Consider the following 16,914-nt stretch of genomic DNA (forward strand, 5'->3'; position numbering starts at 1 on the left):
ATTGTGGATGCTCGGTAGAATGGTATTCGTACAACGAAAGTTGGCGTTTATCAGTTTCGTGTTGTTCGATTAATATCATCACCATTACATGCTAAGGGTAATAACAATAACTATTGAATGAAGTATTAATGAAGTTATGATCTCATGTGTGTTTAATATTGATAATTTAAGTGTTTAATTCTCGTAGTTAATATTAGTTAATCAACCTTAATTGTTATTGTCTTGACATTGAAGAGTAATCATACATTGGTGAGTAAGTGTTAATTAAATATAATTAATCAGAGTCTCTATGGGAATGAACTAGAAATCATTCTATATTACTTGCGAATGCGTATACTTGCGTGATTTATTTAGTGCATGATTTGTGCCCTAACAAGTTTCTGGCGCCGTTGCCAGGGACTTGGTGTTAATTTGTTTAGTTTATGTACTTGCCATCAGTGGTCATTAGGATTCATTGATTAAGACTTGTTACTTACTGCTTTCGGTTGTGTTTCAGGTACTCTAGTGAGCGTTTATACAAACACATTCTCGCACCCGCAAGAGAAATCTTGATACGGCTGAGGAGACAGATTCAACTCTTGACTTTTCGGAGAAGATAGTTTTTGAAGATTCAGATACTGAGAGTGAGAAGAAAGAACCTGTAATAATGGGTGATCGCATAGTTCCAGCTGATCCAGCTTTAATGGACTTTTCTCGGCCTAAAATTGATGACATTCAATCAAGCATCATTCATCCGGCTATTCAGGCCAATACTTTCAAAATCAAGCCGGGCACTATTCAGATGGTGCAGAATTTTGTTTCTTTCGGAGGTGCTGCCACTGAAGATCCTAACATGTATATCGGGAATTTTGTCGAGATATGTAGTACTTTCAAATATAATGGTGTTACTGATGAGGCTATCAAGCTGAGGCTTTTCCCATTCTCTCTGAGGGACAAGGCTAAGGATTGGTTACATTCTTTATCAGCCGGGTCCATCACTACTTGGGAAGATCTAGCACAAAAGTTTCTGGTGAAGTTCTATCCAATGGCTAAGACTGCAGCTATGAGGAGTGCTCTTACTCATTTTGCGCAGCAACAAGGAGAATCTATGTGTGAAGCTTGAGAGCGCTACAAAGAGATGTTGAGAAAGTGTCCACGTCATGATATGCCTGACTGGATGGTGATCACTGGTTTTTACAATGGTTTGGGGGCCCAATCTAGGCCCATGCTCGATGCAGCTTCCGGAGGCGCTTTGTGGGCCAAAAGCTATACTGAAGCCTATAATCTTATTGAAACTATGGCTGCAAACGAGTATCAAAACCTAACTCAAAGGATGATGCCTGGTAAGGTAGCAGGTATTCTGGAAGTCGATGCAGCCACAGCTATTGCAGCGCAGCTCCAAGCGCTGTCTATGAAGGTCGATTCTTTAGCCAACTATGGAGTCAATCAAATAGCTATTGTCTGTGAGCTTTGTGCAGGCTCTCATGCTATGGATCAATGTTCTCTTGTTAATGAATCTGTTCAGTATGTGAACAATTTATGCCAGCTACTTATCATCCTAATAACAGAAATCATCCCAATTTCAGTTGGAGCAATAATCAGAATATTGTTCAGCAACCATATCAGCAAGCTGCAAGTAAACAGTTTAATCCACCTGGATTCCAGCAACCTCAGCAATATGCTCAAAGGCAATCATATCCTCAACAAGGAGGTGTTGTTCCACCTTCTAGTGCTGATTTTGAGGAGTTAAAGCTATTGTGCAAAAGTCAGGCTATTTCTATCAAGACCTTGGAAAATCAAATCGGCCAAATAGCCAATTCATTGCTCAATCGTCAACCTGACACACTTCCCAGCGATACTGAAGTGCCAGGCAGGAAGGAAGCTAAGGATCAAGTCAAGGCTGTCACCTTAAGGTCTAGAAAAGTTGTTGATGCTGAAAGAGCAAAAGATGGAGAAGCTGAAGTCGTAGATGAAGGAGAAAAACAAAAGGAGAAAGAGGGGGAACCAAGGAAGACTACTGTTGAACACACTCTGTCTTAGGGTAATACAGGGGAGAAACAGCTCTATCCTCCACCACCTTTCCCTAAGAGATTGCAAAAACAAAAGCTGGACAAGCAGTTTGGTAAGTTTCTGGAGGTATTCAAGAAACTTCACATCAACATACCTTTCGCTGAGGCTCTGAAGCAAATTCCTAGTTATGCGAAATTCATGAAAGGTATTCTTTCAAGGAAGGTGAAACTGGATGATCTTGATACCGTTGCTCTGACGGAAGAATACAGTGATGTGCTGCAACAAAAGTTACCTCCAAAGCTTAAGGATCCAGGTAGCTTCACCATTCCTTGTACCATTAGCAAGTTGTCATTCGACAAGTGCCTTTACGATTTGGGAGCAAGCATCAATCTGATGTCGTTGTCTATCTTTAAAAAGCTGAATTTGTCTGATCCAAAACCCACCTACATGTCTCTACAATTGGCCAATCGTTCTATTACATACCCACGAGGCATCGTGGAGGACGTGCTAGTAAAGGTGGATAAGCTCATCTTTCCTGCAGATTTTGTCAATCTGGATTTCGAGAAAGATAAGAAGATTCCCATAATCTTGGGAAGACCTTTCTTGGCTACATGTCGTACTTTGATAGATGTGCAAAAGGGTGAACTTACTATGAGGGTGCAAGATCAGGATGTGACATTCAATGTATTCAATGCGATGAAATTCCCCACGGAAGATGAGGAGTGCTTCAAGATGGATTTGGTCGATTCTGCAGTTATTTCGGAACTTGATCATGTGCTAAGGTCTGATACCTTAGAAAAAGCCTTATTGGGGGAATTTGATAGTGATGATGAGCAAGGCAATGAGCAGTTATAATATCTAAATGCTTCTCCCTGGAAATGAAAGCTAGAAATGCCATTTGAATCTCTTTGGAATACTGATCTCAAGAATTATGAGGGAAAGCTCAAACCATCTATTGAGGAAGAACCTACATTGGAGCTTAAACCATTGCCTGAACACTTGAGGTATGCCTTTTTAGGTGATGCATCTACTTTGCCTGTTATTATTGCATCTGACCTTTCAGATAGTGATGAGGACAAGCTCTTGAGGATTTTAAGAGAATTCAAATCGGCCATCGGATGGATTATAGGAGATATAAATGGGATTAGCCCTTCGTACTGCATGCATAAAATTTTGCTAGAGGAAGGTAGCAAACCGACTGTTGAACAACAGAGAAGGCTTAATCTTATAATGAAAGAAGTGGTGAAGAAAGAAATTCTAAAGTAGCTGGATGCAGGAATCATAAATTCTATTTCTGACAGTTCTTGGGTGAGCCCCGTGCAATGTGTACCTAAGAAATGAGGTATTACTGTGGTAGCAAATGAGAAGAACAAGCTCATCCCCACTCGAACAGTCACAGGCTGGAGGGTATGCATGGGTTATAGAAAGTTTAATAAATCCACAAGGAAGGATTACTTCCCTCTTCCATTTATTGATCAGATGCTCGATGGGTTGGCTGGTCACGAGTATTATTTTCTTCTGGATGGCTATTCGGGCTACAATCAGATTTACATTGCACCAAAAGATCAAGAGAAGACTACTTTCACTTGTCCATTCGGCACGTTTACTTTTCGTAAAGTTTCTTTTGGCTTATGTGGTGCACCTGCCACTTTTCAGAGATGCATGATGGCTATATTCTCTTATATGATTGGAAATAATGTCGAAGTGTTCTTGGATGACTTCTCCATCTTTGGACAGTCGTTTGATGAATGCTTGAATAATCTCCGTTCGGTGCTCAAAAGGCGTGTGGAAACCAATCTAGTGCTCAATTGGGAAAAATGTCACTTCATGGTGCAGCAAGGCATCATTCTTGGGCATACGGTCTCTAGTAAGGGTCTTGAGGTGGATAAAGCCAAGGTGGGAGTCATTGAAAATCTTCCACCACCTATTCCTGTGAAAGGAATCTGTAGTTTTCTTGGTCATGCGGGTTTTTATCAACGTTTCATCAAGGACTTCTCTAAGATTTCTAACTCGTTGTGCAACTTGCTCGAGAAAGATGTGCCTTTCAAATTTGATGATGAATGTTTGGCAGCATTTGAGACTCTCAAGAAGAGTTTAATCACTGTACCAGTTATTACAACACCTGATTGGAGAGAACCTTTTGAGATGATGTGTGATGCAAGTGATTATGCAGTGGGAGCAGTTCTTGGGCAGCGAAAATCTAATATATTTCATATGGTCTACTATGCTAGTAAGACACTAAATGGACCTTAACAGAACTACACCACTACTGAGAAGGAGCTCTTGGCTATAGTTTTTGGTTTCGAGAAATTTCGATCTTATCTACTTGGGACAAAGGTGACAATATTCACTGATCACGCTGCCATCCACTATCTGGTCTCAAAGAAGGATTCGAAGCGTAGACTTATTCGTTGGGTGCTCTTGCTATAAGAATTTGAGTTAGAGATCAAGGATCGAAAAGGTACTGAAAATCAAGTAGTTGACCATCTCTCTAGATTGGAGAATCCCGATTCTACTTCACATGATAAGACATTGATCAATGAATCTTTTCCGGATGAGCAGTTGTTCGCAATTCAAGAGAAAGAGCCATGGTTTGCAGACATTGTGAACTATCTTGTTAGCAATATAATGCCTCCTAATATGAATGCGGCTCAAAAGAAGATGTTTCTGCATGAGGTGAAGTGGTACATGTGGGATGAGCCATATTTGTTTAGGCAAGGAGCTGACCAGATCATCAGGAGATGTATCCCATTCTGTGGGACGGAGGGGATATTACGAGACTGTCATTCCACAGCTTATGGTGGACATTATGGTGGTGAAAAGACAGCATCTCGTATTCTTCAAGCAGGTTTTTTATGGCCTACGTTGTTTAAGGATGCACATCAGTTTGTTTTAAGGTGTGATCGTTGCCAAAGAGTTGGGAATCTTACCAGAAAGGATGGGATGCCTTTGAATGTGATGCTTGAAGTTGAGGTCTTTGATGTTTGGGGAATCGATTTTATGGGACCATTTATCTCATCCTGCAATAATCAATACATCTTGATGGCAGTCGATTATGTCTCGAAATGGGTAGAAGTCAAGGCTCTACCGATGAATGATGCAAAGGTAGTTCTGAGTTTTCTTCATAAGTAGATATTCACAAGGTTTGGAATACCACGAGTTATCATAAGTGATGAAGGGTCGCATTTCTGCAATCATAAGTTAACTTCTATGATGCAGCGCTACAATGTGAATCATCGCATCACTACTGCCTATCACCCGCAAACTAATGGTCAAGCTGAAGTATCTAATAGAGAGATCAAGTACATTCTAGAGAAAGTCGTTTGTCCGTCAAGGAAAGATTGGTCTTTGATATAACATCCCGATGAAATTATAATTAAGTAAAATAAATTTATGTGCTTATATTATTTTTACAAGTATTATGCATATTATAAAAATATTTGATTAAATTTTAAATTTTGTCTTGTGTATTGTTGGTTTGCTCGAATATGTCGAGCTCCCATAAAAAAAATTAAATGGGATACAGACCTAAATGATAGGACGAGGAAGATGAATGACAGAAAGAGGAAATGATGATAAGAGATAAGCGTAGAATAGGAATAGAAAGATGAAAATTTTAACTAAAGCACACAAGCTAAAATAAATTAGCCCGCATCTTTTACTAGACAAGCCTAGTAGGAAGGAACATTGCACTTGAAAGTGAAAATGTTGCCTTTAAAATAAAATTAGTAGTAGAGCTGTTTTTATAGAGCAAGTGTCTTGGTTAGTTCCATACCTTCTCGATGTGGGACTAAGTGGATGTAGACTAAAAGCTATAATAGCTTTCAAGTCTAGTATGATTTTTAAGTTTGTGGCAAGTCCCAGTATATAGAGTTGAGAGAAAATCTCTTGCAAAACCTTCTTGATGTGGGACAAAGAGAATTATTCAAAAGCAAAGCTACAAGTCATAGTTGGTTTATTTTGAAGTATTGGCTTCATAGCCTTGGGTTTTATAAAGGAAGAGATGTTACATCTTTTATATCTCATTAATGTGTGACTTGGTAAAGCCTAGTTAAACCTTAAAACTCTAATTTTTACTTGATTATGAGAAATTTATATATTTCTCTTTATATTAAAACTTTAAAACCAAATTTAATTGGCTATATTAAAGCCAAGAGAAAGTTTTAAGTTTTCTAAGTAGAATCTAAAGCTAAGTTGGGTTTATATAGGCATTGGATGAAGGTTGGTCTCATTCTCTAATCAATGTGGGATATATGCATCTTAGGTAATAAAAAGGAGATCTCACAACCCACATCGGCAAGAGAAGAGAAGAAGACTGAGAATATATAGAAGAACTTGACCTTAAAATTTTAATAAGTAGAAGTAAGATTGATGAAGCTAATGGTGTGAGTTTTAAAAGGGTGCTTATATGTTCTAGATATTATGTTCCTTGCTTAACTTTTATTTTTTTTCCCTACCTATCTTTGTACCACATTGAAAACGAGAAGTGAAGTATATTAGAATAAATAGAAAGGTACCATTATATATAATTGTGAAAAAGGAATAAATAGAGGAAGTCATGTGATAGTTTTTAGTAAAACATGGGTGTTAGGTTGAATTTCTTAAACTATATTTTTCCAACTTCCCTACTATTGTACCACATCGAGGATGTAGGAAAAATGAATCCTTACTTTCATTATTTAAGTTTGTATAGTTTCCTTAAATAGAACTATCCGCTTCGGTTGTTTCAACCAAGGAATTTGTTAGTTTTTCTTAATCGTCAACTTAATTTCTTTATCTTATTTAGTAATTTGGTAATTATTAGTTCCATTAGAAAATAAATAGGTTATATTAATAATAAAATTTATGTGCATTTTTGAATTATGTATTTAGGAAGAAATATTGACAGTAAAATCAATTCGAAGTTCGGGATTCATAGAGAATAAATTAAGTGGTGCACTGTAAGTATATACTGTACTGATTCACTGTTGATGTTTTAAATGATGATTTGAGTTTGACTAATGCTTCACTGATGAAAAATGAGTATTCTTGCATTGATATTGATGAACTGATGATGATACTTCCTAATCGGAAGTAAAGCTAAACCGATTATTTAGCTGGTCGGGATCCTAACTTGATGAATTGATGAACCTGTCATGCTTGAATACTCAGTTTTAATCTTGTGAGAACTATATGATGAATTTTTGTTGATTGTAGTATCTTTCATGTCTCTTTATTCGAATATTTGTTTGATGAACTTTGATTTCTCTGATAAACCTCAATTGATTTCTACTATATTTGCTTATTGAGCTTTCTGAGCTCACTCGTTTATGTCACTAACTTCCGCAGGAAAGAACTTTGGAGAAGGATGTTCAGGAAAGGATAAGTATGTGATGAACTAAGGCTTAGTAGATGATAAATGTGTGTAGTATCTTAATGAAAAATGCTTGTGTAATAAACTTTTGGTTGTATCGTGAACTTTGGTTGTAATACTTGGAATATTGTAAGAATTATATATTATTATTTAAGTTTAAGGTTGTGTAAGCATATACTGAGTTGATTGGTTTGGTTTGGCGTTCCCGGGTTCGGGTTTCTGAGGTCATCCCGGGGTCCGGGGCGCCACAGGTGGCATCAGAGCTAAGGTTTAGAAATAGAATGAATATAGGATTTTGAATCGCGGGTAGTCCAATTGTAGGCCTAACTTACGTTTAGAAAATGCGTAGTCGTAATTCTTGAACATGGTCAATATAAGGTGTATGACATGTGTATGACATGTTTAGTACTCGATCGACCGTTATTATGACGTATATCATGATTTGTGGGGCACATATTCCGAATGAAGTAGGATTAATATTATATGTTGAATTGTAGGAGAAGATGACTGATGAAAATTCTGATGGGACTGGATCCAATGTACAAATTAGCCCTGAGATGTTGTTGATTTTGGGAGAAATGAAGAATATGTTTAAGAGCCTAATGGAGGGGCGAACAACTACGGATACTCCCAAAATAAATGGGGAACGTGTTGAAAATATGGAAAAAGAAGGCGAGAATAAGCGAAGCTGTACATACAAGGCTTTTAAGGATGCAGATCCCCCGATTTTTAAAGGAGAATTGGATCCACATGTTGCGAATGTATGGATTAAAGAAATGGAGAAAGTGATAGATATATCAGAATGTTCAGAGGAGCAAAAGGTAAAATTTGCAACACACTCATTAAGGGGGAAGCTGTATTTTGGTGGGATACGGTTAAACAGACTGTGGATTGTTCTAAAATGGCTTGGACAAGGTTTAAGGAATTATTCTTTGATAAATATTTTCCTACCTGTATGAAGAATGAGATGGAGATGAAGTTTCTAGGACTAAAGCAAGAAGGAATGTCCGTGTCGGAGTATCTCTCAAGATTCTTGGAACTTTCCAGGTTTGCTCCTCATCAGGTTGATACTGAAGCCAGAAAATGTCAGAGATTTCAAGAAGGGTTGAAACCCAAAATTAGAGAGAAGGTGTCCTTGTTGGAGTTGGAACAATTTGATAAGTTGGTTGGGAAGGTGAGGATTGCAGAAAGGGACTATGAAGCTCGCACTCAATTCTTTAACAATAAGAAACGAGGTAGAGAGACATAATTGAGTGTTAACTCAGGATTTAAGAAGGACAACAAGAAACTACATATAAGGAAGAAGGAGAGTTTTCGGGGAAGTGATAAGAGGATCATCGCATCTGAGTGTAAGAAATATGGACTGAAACATGGTGGTGATATTTGTTATCGAGCTGATGGGCTGTGTTACAATTGTGGAGAAAAGGGACATATAGCTTCTCAATGTCCCAAGCCTAAAGTGATTTCTTGCTACAGTTGCGGACAACCATTTCATTTATCAAGGGACTTCCCACAAAAAGGAGTCAGGAAAGAAGTGGAAACTAAAGGAAATAGGACTTCTACAGCAAGACCTTTTCAACAATCAGCACCTAGGGCAGTGGCACGAACCTACGCAATGACAACTCAGGATGCCGAAAAATCTCATGATATTATGTCAGGTACGCTTCAACTTTGTGCTCAAGTTGTTAATGTGTTGTTTGATTCGAGCTCAACCCATTCTTTTGTGGATACAAAATATATGGATAAGTTAAATGTACATGTGCAAAGTCTAGATAATGGATTTCTAGTAAAACTTCCAAATGGTAGAAATTTGTTTGTAGATAAAAATTTTCGAGATTGTCCCTTAATGATTGGTGAACAAACCTTCTTAGTGGATTTATTACCGTTAGAACTGAGGGACTTTGGAGTGATTCTGGGAATGGATTGGTTGTCGAAGCATAGGGAAAATCTAAACTGTTATAAGAAGCGAATATGTTTAACCGGATCGAACAAAAAGAAAGTATATTTCAAGAGAGATAGTATAGAAAAACCCAGTGTTATGATATCAGTTTTAAAGGCTTGTAAGATGTTAAGAAAAGGTTGTGAAGGTTTTCTAGCATATATTGTAGGGAATGAAGGAATTAAAAATAAAGTTGAGGATACACCTGTAGTCATAGAGTTTTTAGATGTCTTTCCCAAAGAGTTACCAAATTTTTCCCCTGAAAGAGAAGTTGAGTTTGGGATTGAATTGATCCCGGATGCCAAACCAGTATCGAAAGCACCATATAGAATGGCACCGACAGAATTAGCGGAACTTAAGGTACAATTACAAGAGTTGTTGGATAAAAAGTTTATTAGACCAAGTGTTTCTTCTTGGGGAGCACCAGTGTTGTTTGTGAAAAATAAGGATGGTTCTCTAAGATTATGTATTGATTATAGGGAGCTAAATAAGTTGACAGTAAAGAATAAATATTCGTTACCACTAATAAATGATCTTTTTGATCAATTGCAAGGAGCCACTTACTTTTCGAAGATTGATTTGCGCTCAGGTTATCATCAGTTGAGAGTAAAGAAAGAAAGCATTCCATTGACGGCATTTAGGACTCGATACGGTCATTATGAATTTGTAGTGATGCCATTTGGGGTGACAAATGCACTGGCAGTATTTATGGATTTGATGAATCGAGTATTTAGGAATTATCTGGATAAGTTTGTAATTGTGTTTATCGATGATATTCTTATTTACTCGAGAACTAAGAAAGAACATGAAGAACATTTGAGGATGGTGTTACAAACTTTAAGAAAAGAACAGTTGTATGCTAAGTTTTCAAAATGTGAGTTTTGGTTAAGAAGAATAAGTTTTCTTGGACATGTAGTTTCGGAAGAAGAAATTTCGGTTGATCTTTCAAATATTGAAGTAATTATGAATTGGGAAAGACCAAAGACTGTGATATAAATTCGAAGTTTCTTAGGGTTGGCCGGATATTATAGAAAGTTTGTTCAAAATTTCTCTAAGATAGAGGGACCGTTAACGAATCTTACAAGGAAGGACGTTAAGTTTGTTTGGTCGGAAGATTGTGAGCAAAGTTTTGATGAGTTAAAGAAAAGACTAACGTCTGCCACGGTACTTGGATTACCAGATGGAACTGAAGACTTTGTGATTTATAGTGATGCATCAAGAAAAGGTTTGGGGTGTGTGCTAATGCAACGTGGTAAGGTAATTGCTTATGCATCTCGACAATTAAGAAACCATGAGAAGAACTACCCCACCCATGATCTGGAATTGGCTGCAGTAGTTTTCGCTCTTAAGATTTGGAGACATTACTTGTATGGGGAAAAGTGCAAAATTTATACTGACCATCAGAGCTTTAAGTATATTTTCTCACAGAAGGATTTAAATATGAGACAGAGAAGATGGTTGGAGTTGTTGAAAGATTATGATTGTGAAATTTTATATCACCCCGGTAAGGCAAATGTTGTGGCTGATGCATTAAGTAGGAAACAAGTAGGGAATTGTTCGAGTATTGAAGTGGAACCCATAAATCATAAGGAATTGGAAATATTTAGGATTGAATTTATTAAGAAAGGAGAGGAAGAGAGTTTAGTGTATCAAATCGAGGTTAGACCCATCTTGTTAGAAAAGATAAAGGAAAGTCAGAGACAAGATGAACGCTTAAAGGAGATTTGGAATAATTCAAATTTAGAATTAGGTAAAAAGGATTTTAGGAAAGGTAATGATGAAATCGTTAGGTTTCGGGATCGAATATTGTGTCGTCTGACGTAAAAATTAAGAAAGAAATTTTGTCTGACGCTCATTAATCACCTTTTTCGGTACATCCCGGATCTACGAAGATGTATAAGGACTTGAAAGAACATTTTTGGTAGCCTAAGATGAAGAGAGAAATTGTGGAGTATGTAGAAAGGTGTTTAATTTGTCAACAAGTAAAAGCAGAACATCAAAGGCCTGGGGGATTATTACAGTCCTTACCTGTCCCTGAGTGGAAATGGGAGCACATAACGATGGATTTTGTACTTGGTTTGCCAAAGTCACAAAAAGGAAATGATGTCATCTGGGTTATTGTGGATATACTGACGAAGAGTGCACATTTTTTGGCAATTTCAGAATCATCACCATTAGAGAAATTAGCAAAATTATATATGCGGGAAATAGTTAGGTTGCATGGAGTACCTGTTTCAATTATTTCTGACAGAGATCCTAGATTTACGTCTAGGTTTTGGAATAGTTTTCAAGAAGAGATGGGTACTAAGTTAAGTATGAGCATGGCATTTCATCCTCAGACAGATGGGCAATCAGAATGCACAATTCAAGTTTTGGAAGACATGTTAAGAGCTTGTGTATTGGACTTTAAAGGAAGTTGGGAAGAACATTTACCTTTAGTAAAATTTGCGTACAACAATAGTTTTCAAGCAACAATTGGAATGGCTCCATACGAGGCTCTTTATGGACGTCGATGTAGAACGCCGTTATGATGGGATGAAGTTGGAAAAATAAATTTTGTAGGGCCTGAGTTAATTCGTGTAACTACCGAGAAAGTCAAGTTGATTCAACAAAGAATTTTAACGGCTCAAAGCAGACAAAAGAGTTATGCAGACAAGGATCGTCGAGAGGTGATGTTTAAGGAAGGAGACTTTGTATTTCTTAAGATTTCTCCCTGGAAGGGCATTATGAGATTCGGGAAGAAAGGAAAGTTAAGTCCACGTTATATTGGACCATTTGACATTCTTAGACAGGTTGGAGAAGTAGCATACGAGTTAGCATTACCACCGAGTTTAGTGCATATTCATAACATTTTTCATGTATCATATCTGAGGAAGTATATTCCAGATCCATCGCATATTATAGATTATGAACCGATAGAAATTCAAGAAAATATGCAGTATGAAGAATTTCCTGTTGAGATAATAGATCGTCGAGAACAGAAATTAAGAACTAAGGTGATACCTCTTGTGAAAGTGATTTGGCGAAACCATGAAATAGAGGAAGCAACTTGGGAACCCGAAGAGATGATGAAATCAAAATATCCCCACTTATTCAATAAGTTAGGTACGAAATGAGTTTAAATTTCGAGGACGAAATTAGTTTAAGGGGGAAAGAATGTAATATCCCGATGAAATTATAATTAAATAAAATAAATTTATGTGCTTATATTATTTTTACAAGTATTATGCATATTATAAAAATATTTGATTAAATTTTAAATTTTGTCTTGTGTATTGTTGGTTTGCTCGAATATGTCGAGCTCCCATAAAAAAATAAAATAAAAGGGATACAGATCGAAGTGATAGGACGAGGAAGATGAATGACGGAAAGAGGAAAGGATGATAAGAGATAAGTGCTGAATTGGAATCGAAAGATGAAAATTTTAACTAAAGCACGCAAGCTAAAATAAATTAGCCCGCATCTTTTACTAGACAAGCCTAGTAGGAAGGAACATTGCACTTGAAAGTGAAAATGTTGCCTTGGAAATAAAATTAGTAGTAGAGCTCTTTTTATAGAGCAAGTATCTTGGTTAGTTCCACACCTTCTCGATGTGAGACTAAGTGGATGTAGACTAAAAGCTATAATAGCTTTCAAGTCTAGTATGATTTTTAAGTTTGTGGCAAGTCCCATTATATAGAGTTGAGAGAAGATCTCTTGCAAAACCTTCCCGATGTGGGACAAAGAGAATTATTCAAAAGCAAAGCTACAAGTCATAGTTGGTTTATTTTGAAGTGTTGGCTTCATAGCCTTTGGTTTTATAAAGGAAGAGATGTTACATCTTTTATATCTCATCAATGTGGGACTTGGTAAAGCCTAGTTAAACCTTAAAACTCTAATTTTTACTTGATTATGAGAAATTTATCTATTTCTCTTTATATTAAAACTTTAAAACAAAATTTAATTGGCTATATTGAAGCCAAGAGAAAGTTTTAAGTTTTCTAAATAGAAACTAAAGCTAACTTGGGTTTATATAGGCATTGGAGGAAGGTTGGTCTCATTCTCTATCAATGTGGGATATATGCATCTTAGGTAATAAAAAGGAGATCTCACAACCCACATCGGCAAGAGAAGAGAAGAAGACTGAGAATATATAGAAGAATTTGACCTTAAAATTTTAATAAGTAGATGTAAGATTGATGAAGCTAATGGCGTGAGTTTTAAAAGGGTGCTTAGATGTTCTAGATATTATGTTCCTTGCTTAACTTTTATTTTTTTCCCTACCTATCTTTGTACCACATTGAAAACGAGAAGTGAAGTATATTAGAATAAATAGAAAGGTACCATTATATCTAATTGTGAAAAAGGAATAAATAGAGAAAGTCATGTGATAGATTTTAGCAAAACACGGGTGTTAGGTTGAATTTCTTAAACTATATTTTTCCAACTTCCCTACTATTGTACCACATCGAGGATGTAGGAAAAATGGATCCTTACTTTCCTTATTTAAGTTTGTATAGTTTCCTTAAATAGAACTATCCGCTTCGGTTGTTTCAACCAAGGAATTCGGTTAGTTTTTCTTAATCGCCAACTTAATTTCTTTATCTTATTTAGTAATTTGGTAATTATTAGTTCAGTTAGAAAATAAATAGGTTATATTAATAATAAAATTTTTGTGTATTTTTGAATTATGTATTTAGGAAGAAAGATCGACAGTAAAATCAATTCGAAGTTCGGGATTCATAGAGAATAAATTAAGCGGTGCACTGTAAGTATATACTGTACTGATTCACTGTTGATGTTTTAAATGATGATTTGAGTTTGACTAATGCTTCACTGATGAAAAATGAGTATTCTTGCATTGATATTGATGAACTGATGATGATACTTCCTAATCGGAAGTAAAGTTAAACCAATTATTTAGCTGGCCGGGATCCCAACTTGATAAATTGATGAACCTGTTATGCTTGAATACTCAGTTTTAACCTTTTGAGAACTATATGATGATTTTTTGTTGATTGTAGTATCTTTCATGTCTCTTTATTCGAATATTTGTTTGATGAACTTTGATTTCTCGGATAAACCTGAGTTGAATTCTACTATATATGCTTACTGAGCTTTCTGAGCTCACTCGTTTATGTCACTAACTTTCGCAGGAAAGAACTTTGGAGAAGGATGTTCAGGAAAGGATAAGTATGTGATGAACTAAGGCTTAGTAGACGATGAATGCGTGTAGTATCTTAATGAAAAATGCTTTTTTAATAACTTTTGGTTGTATCGTGAACTTTGGTTGTAATACTTGGTATACTGTAAGAATTATATATTATTATTTAAGTTTAAGGTTGTGTAAGCATATATTGAGTTGATTGGTTTGGTTTGGCGTTCCCGGGTTCGGGTTTTTGAAGTCATCCCGGGATCCAGGGTGCCACATTTGAAGCTTGATGAAGTTGTTTGGGCTTATAGAACAGCTTACAAGACTCTACTTGGGATTTCCTCATTTTAGCTTGTCTATGGTAAGGGATATCATTTACCTACGGAGCTTGAGCATAAGGCTTATTGGGCATTGAAGAAGTTAAACCTTGATCTAGATGCAGCTGGGAAGAAGCGAATGCTTCAGTTAAAGAACTTGATGAATTTCGACTTCAAGCATATGAAAATAACAAAATGTACAAGGAAAAAGTAAAAAGGTGGCACGACAGGAAGCTATCTCCTAAGTCATTTGTGCCGGGGAAACAAGTTCTTCTAGTCAACTCTCGTCTCCGACTTTATCCTGAAAAGTTGAAATTAAGGCGGTCTGGACCATTTATCGTCAAAACTGTGTTTCCACATAGAGCGGTGGAGATTTTTGAGAACGATCTGGGCCAAGCATTCAAAGTAAATGGTCAGAGATTGAAGCACTATTTTGGAGATATGACAAACCGAGAAGTGGTTAGTGCCGTTTTATTGTCAACTTGATCGCAGTATTCTACGTCAAGCTAATGACGTAAAAGAAGCGCTTCTTGGGAGGCAACTCAAGATATGAGACCATAGGAACCCTTAGAATTTAGTACTCTATCCAAAAACCCAAAAAATCAGAAAAATGAGGGCAGAAAAAATATTTTCCAGTGACCTTGCAGGTGCCCACTTGCTAGGACCAGGCGGCCGCGTGCGAGCAAAGCCCGCCTGCTGGTTCCAGGCGACCGCCTGCAGACCTGAGTTTTGAAAAATCGGGTTTTCATCCTATAAAAAAATAGAAAAACAAAAAAATCAAAAACACAAATCAATCATAAACCCCACTCCTAATCTAATTCTAACCTTAATCCTACCCTATATATACACACAACCTCTCCATATACCTCTCATATACTTTTAACTTACAAACCCTTTCCTACACATAAAACACAACTCTCAAACCCTTATTCTCAGTTTCAATGACCCCAAATAGATCTCGAACTGTAGAGAGCAGCACAATTGCGACTGCTGATCCTTCAAGGAGTACTGTTACAAGGCCCCGTTTGGTGGATAGGGCTGCTGAGGAGGAGTATGCTAAGCTTCTGACTAAGCCGATTCTGAAGGAGAGGGGGTTCTTGCCATCGGGGAGGGATGGTGAGTTGTTGCCGATGATTGCAGAGAAGGGTTGGATTACTTTCTGTGAGTCACCTGAGGCTATACCGATGAGTGTTGTTCGCGAGTTCTATGTGAATGCCAAGGCCGACAAGAATGGGTATTCTGTTGTTCGTGGGCTTACTGTTGATTATCAGCCCGAGGTGATTCGTCGGGTTATTGGGCAGCGATAACGAAAACCCCAGGAGGAGAATTGAAATGAAAAGGCCCCTGAGGATTTTGACTCAGACTTGATTATTACTACTCTTTGTCAGTCGGGCATGGTGTGGAAGGTTAAGAGGGGATCCAATGATTATCGTTCTTTCCCTGCTGTCGCCATCAACAGGAATAGACGGGTGGAGAGCCCGAGTTACATGGTTTGGGATATCACCTTCCAGGAGGACGTCCAGCAGCTGGTGCTACCATGACTAGGCCCAGTCAGGCACAGGGGGAGGCAGGTTCTTCCAGAGGTCAGGGAGGAGATGGTTAAGGATTGGCTGATGTCCAGTACATGAGGCTTTCGAGAAGGATGGATGCGATGTATGAGTCACAAAGTAGGTTTGCGTAGGAGCTCACCCTAGCGCTTGGGACTGCTTTTAGAGGCCTTGGAGCTAACATCTAGTGGCCCATTTTTGGTGAGGATTCTGCTTATCCACCTCCTGATACTCCACCCCCTGAGGGTGATGATGATTATGATTCTTCTGATCAGGTATACCATGTGTTCCTTTCTATTGCCTTCACTGGGGACAGTGAAGATTTTAAGTTTGGGGGTGGTAGTTAAGGAACATATTTGTGTGTGTGTCATGTAGTTGCATTTTTATGATAATTTAGTTCATATAGTTGCATATTTTTCCATATAGTTTTTTTATATATATAGTTTTTTTATTTATAGCTTTATTTATCATGTCATATAGCTCATGCATATACCATGATCCCTTTTGTGTTACTTTATCGATTGATATGTGATATTGATGTGAGTGTAGTGATAGCGTTTAAGTGATGTTGAATCTTTTTAGGTTGGCATGCATGCTAGAAACACTTGTAATTTCACTAAGTCTTAGAATATGCTTAA

The 16,914-nt window shown here is 37.3% G+C and overlaps 1 protein-coding gene and 1 non-coding gene across 2 annotated transcripts; one reads left to right on the forward strand and one right to left on the reverse strand.

The window, feature by feature from the left end:
- Window positions 1-1,039: 1,039 nt before the first annotated feature.
- On the reverse strand, window positions 1,040-1,146 carry LOC141709713 (small nucleolar RNA R71). The gene has a single exon (XR_012570277.1). It is a non-coding gene; the product is annotated as a small nucleolar RNA R71 (small nucleolar RNA).
- A 6,699-nt stretch (window positions 1,147-7,845) lies between these two features.
- LOC141692374 (uncharacterized) lies at window positions 7,846-11,105 on the forward strand. Its single transcript, XM_074497190.1, has 4 exons — window positions 7,846-8,163; window positions 8,304-8,516; window positions 8,619-9,983; window positions 10,338-11,105. The coding sequence occupies exons 1-4, from the start codon at window positions 7,846-7,848 to the stop codon at window positions 11,103-11,105; spliced, it is 2,664 nt and encodes an 887-aa protein (XP_074353291.1).
- Window positions 11,106-16,914: the final 5,809 nt, after the last annotated feature.

Source organism: Apium graveolens, chromosome 2 (assembly GCF_009905375.1).
Source record: "Apium graveolens cultivar Ventura chromosome 2, ASM990537v1, whole genome shotgun sequence".
Classification (NCBI taxonomy): Eukaryota; Viridiplantae; Streptophyta; class Magnoliopsida; order Apiales; family Apiaceae; genus Apium; species Apium graveolens.

Bases quoted from the DNA above. Each gene is read 5' to 3' on its own strand.
- LOC141692374 (XM_074497190.1), top strand. From the start codon at position 7,846: ATGACTGATGAAAATTCTGATGGGACTGGATCCAATGTACAAATTAGC. The intron at 8,164-8,303 runs GTAAAATTTGCA...ACCTGTATGAAG, and splicing joins AATGTTCAGAGGAGCAAAAG to AATGAGATGGAGATGAAGTT. The intron at 9,984-10,337 runs GTATTTATGGAT...AATTTCTCTAAG, and splicing joins GGGTGACAAATGCACTGGCA to ATAGAGGGACCGTTAACGAA.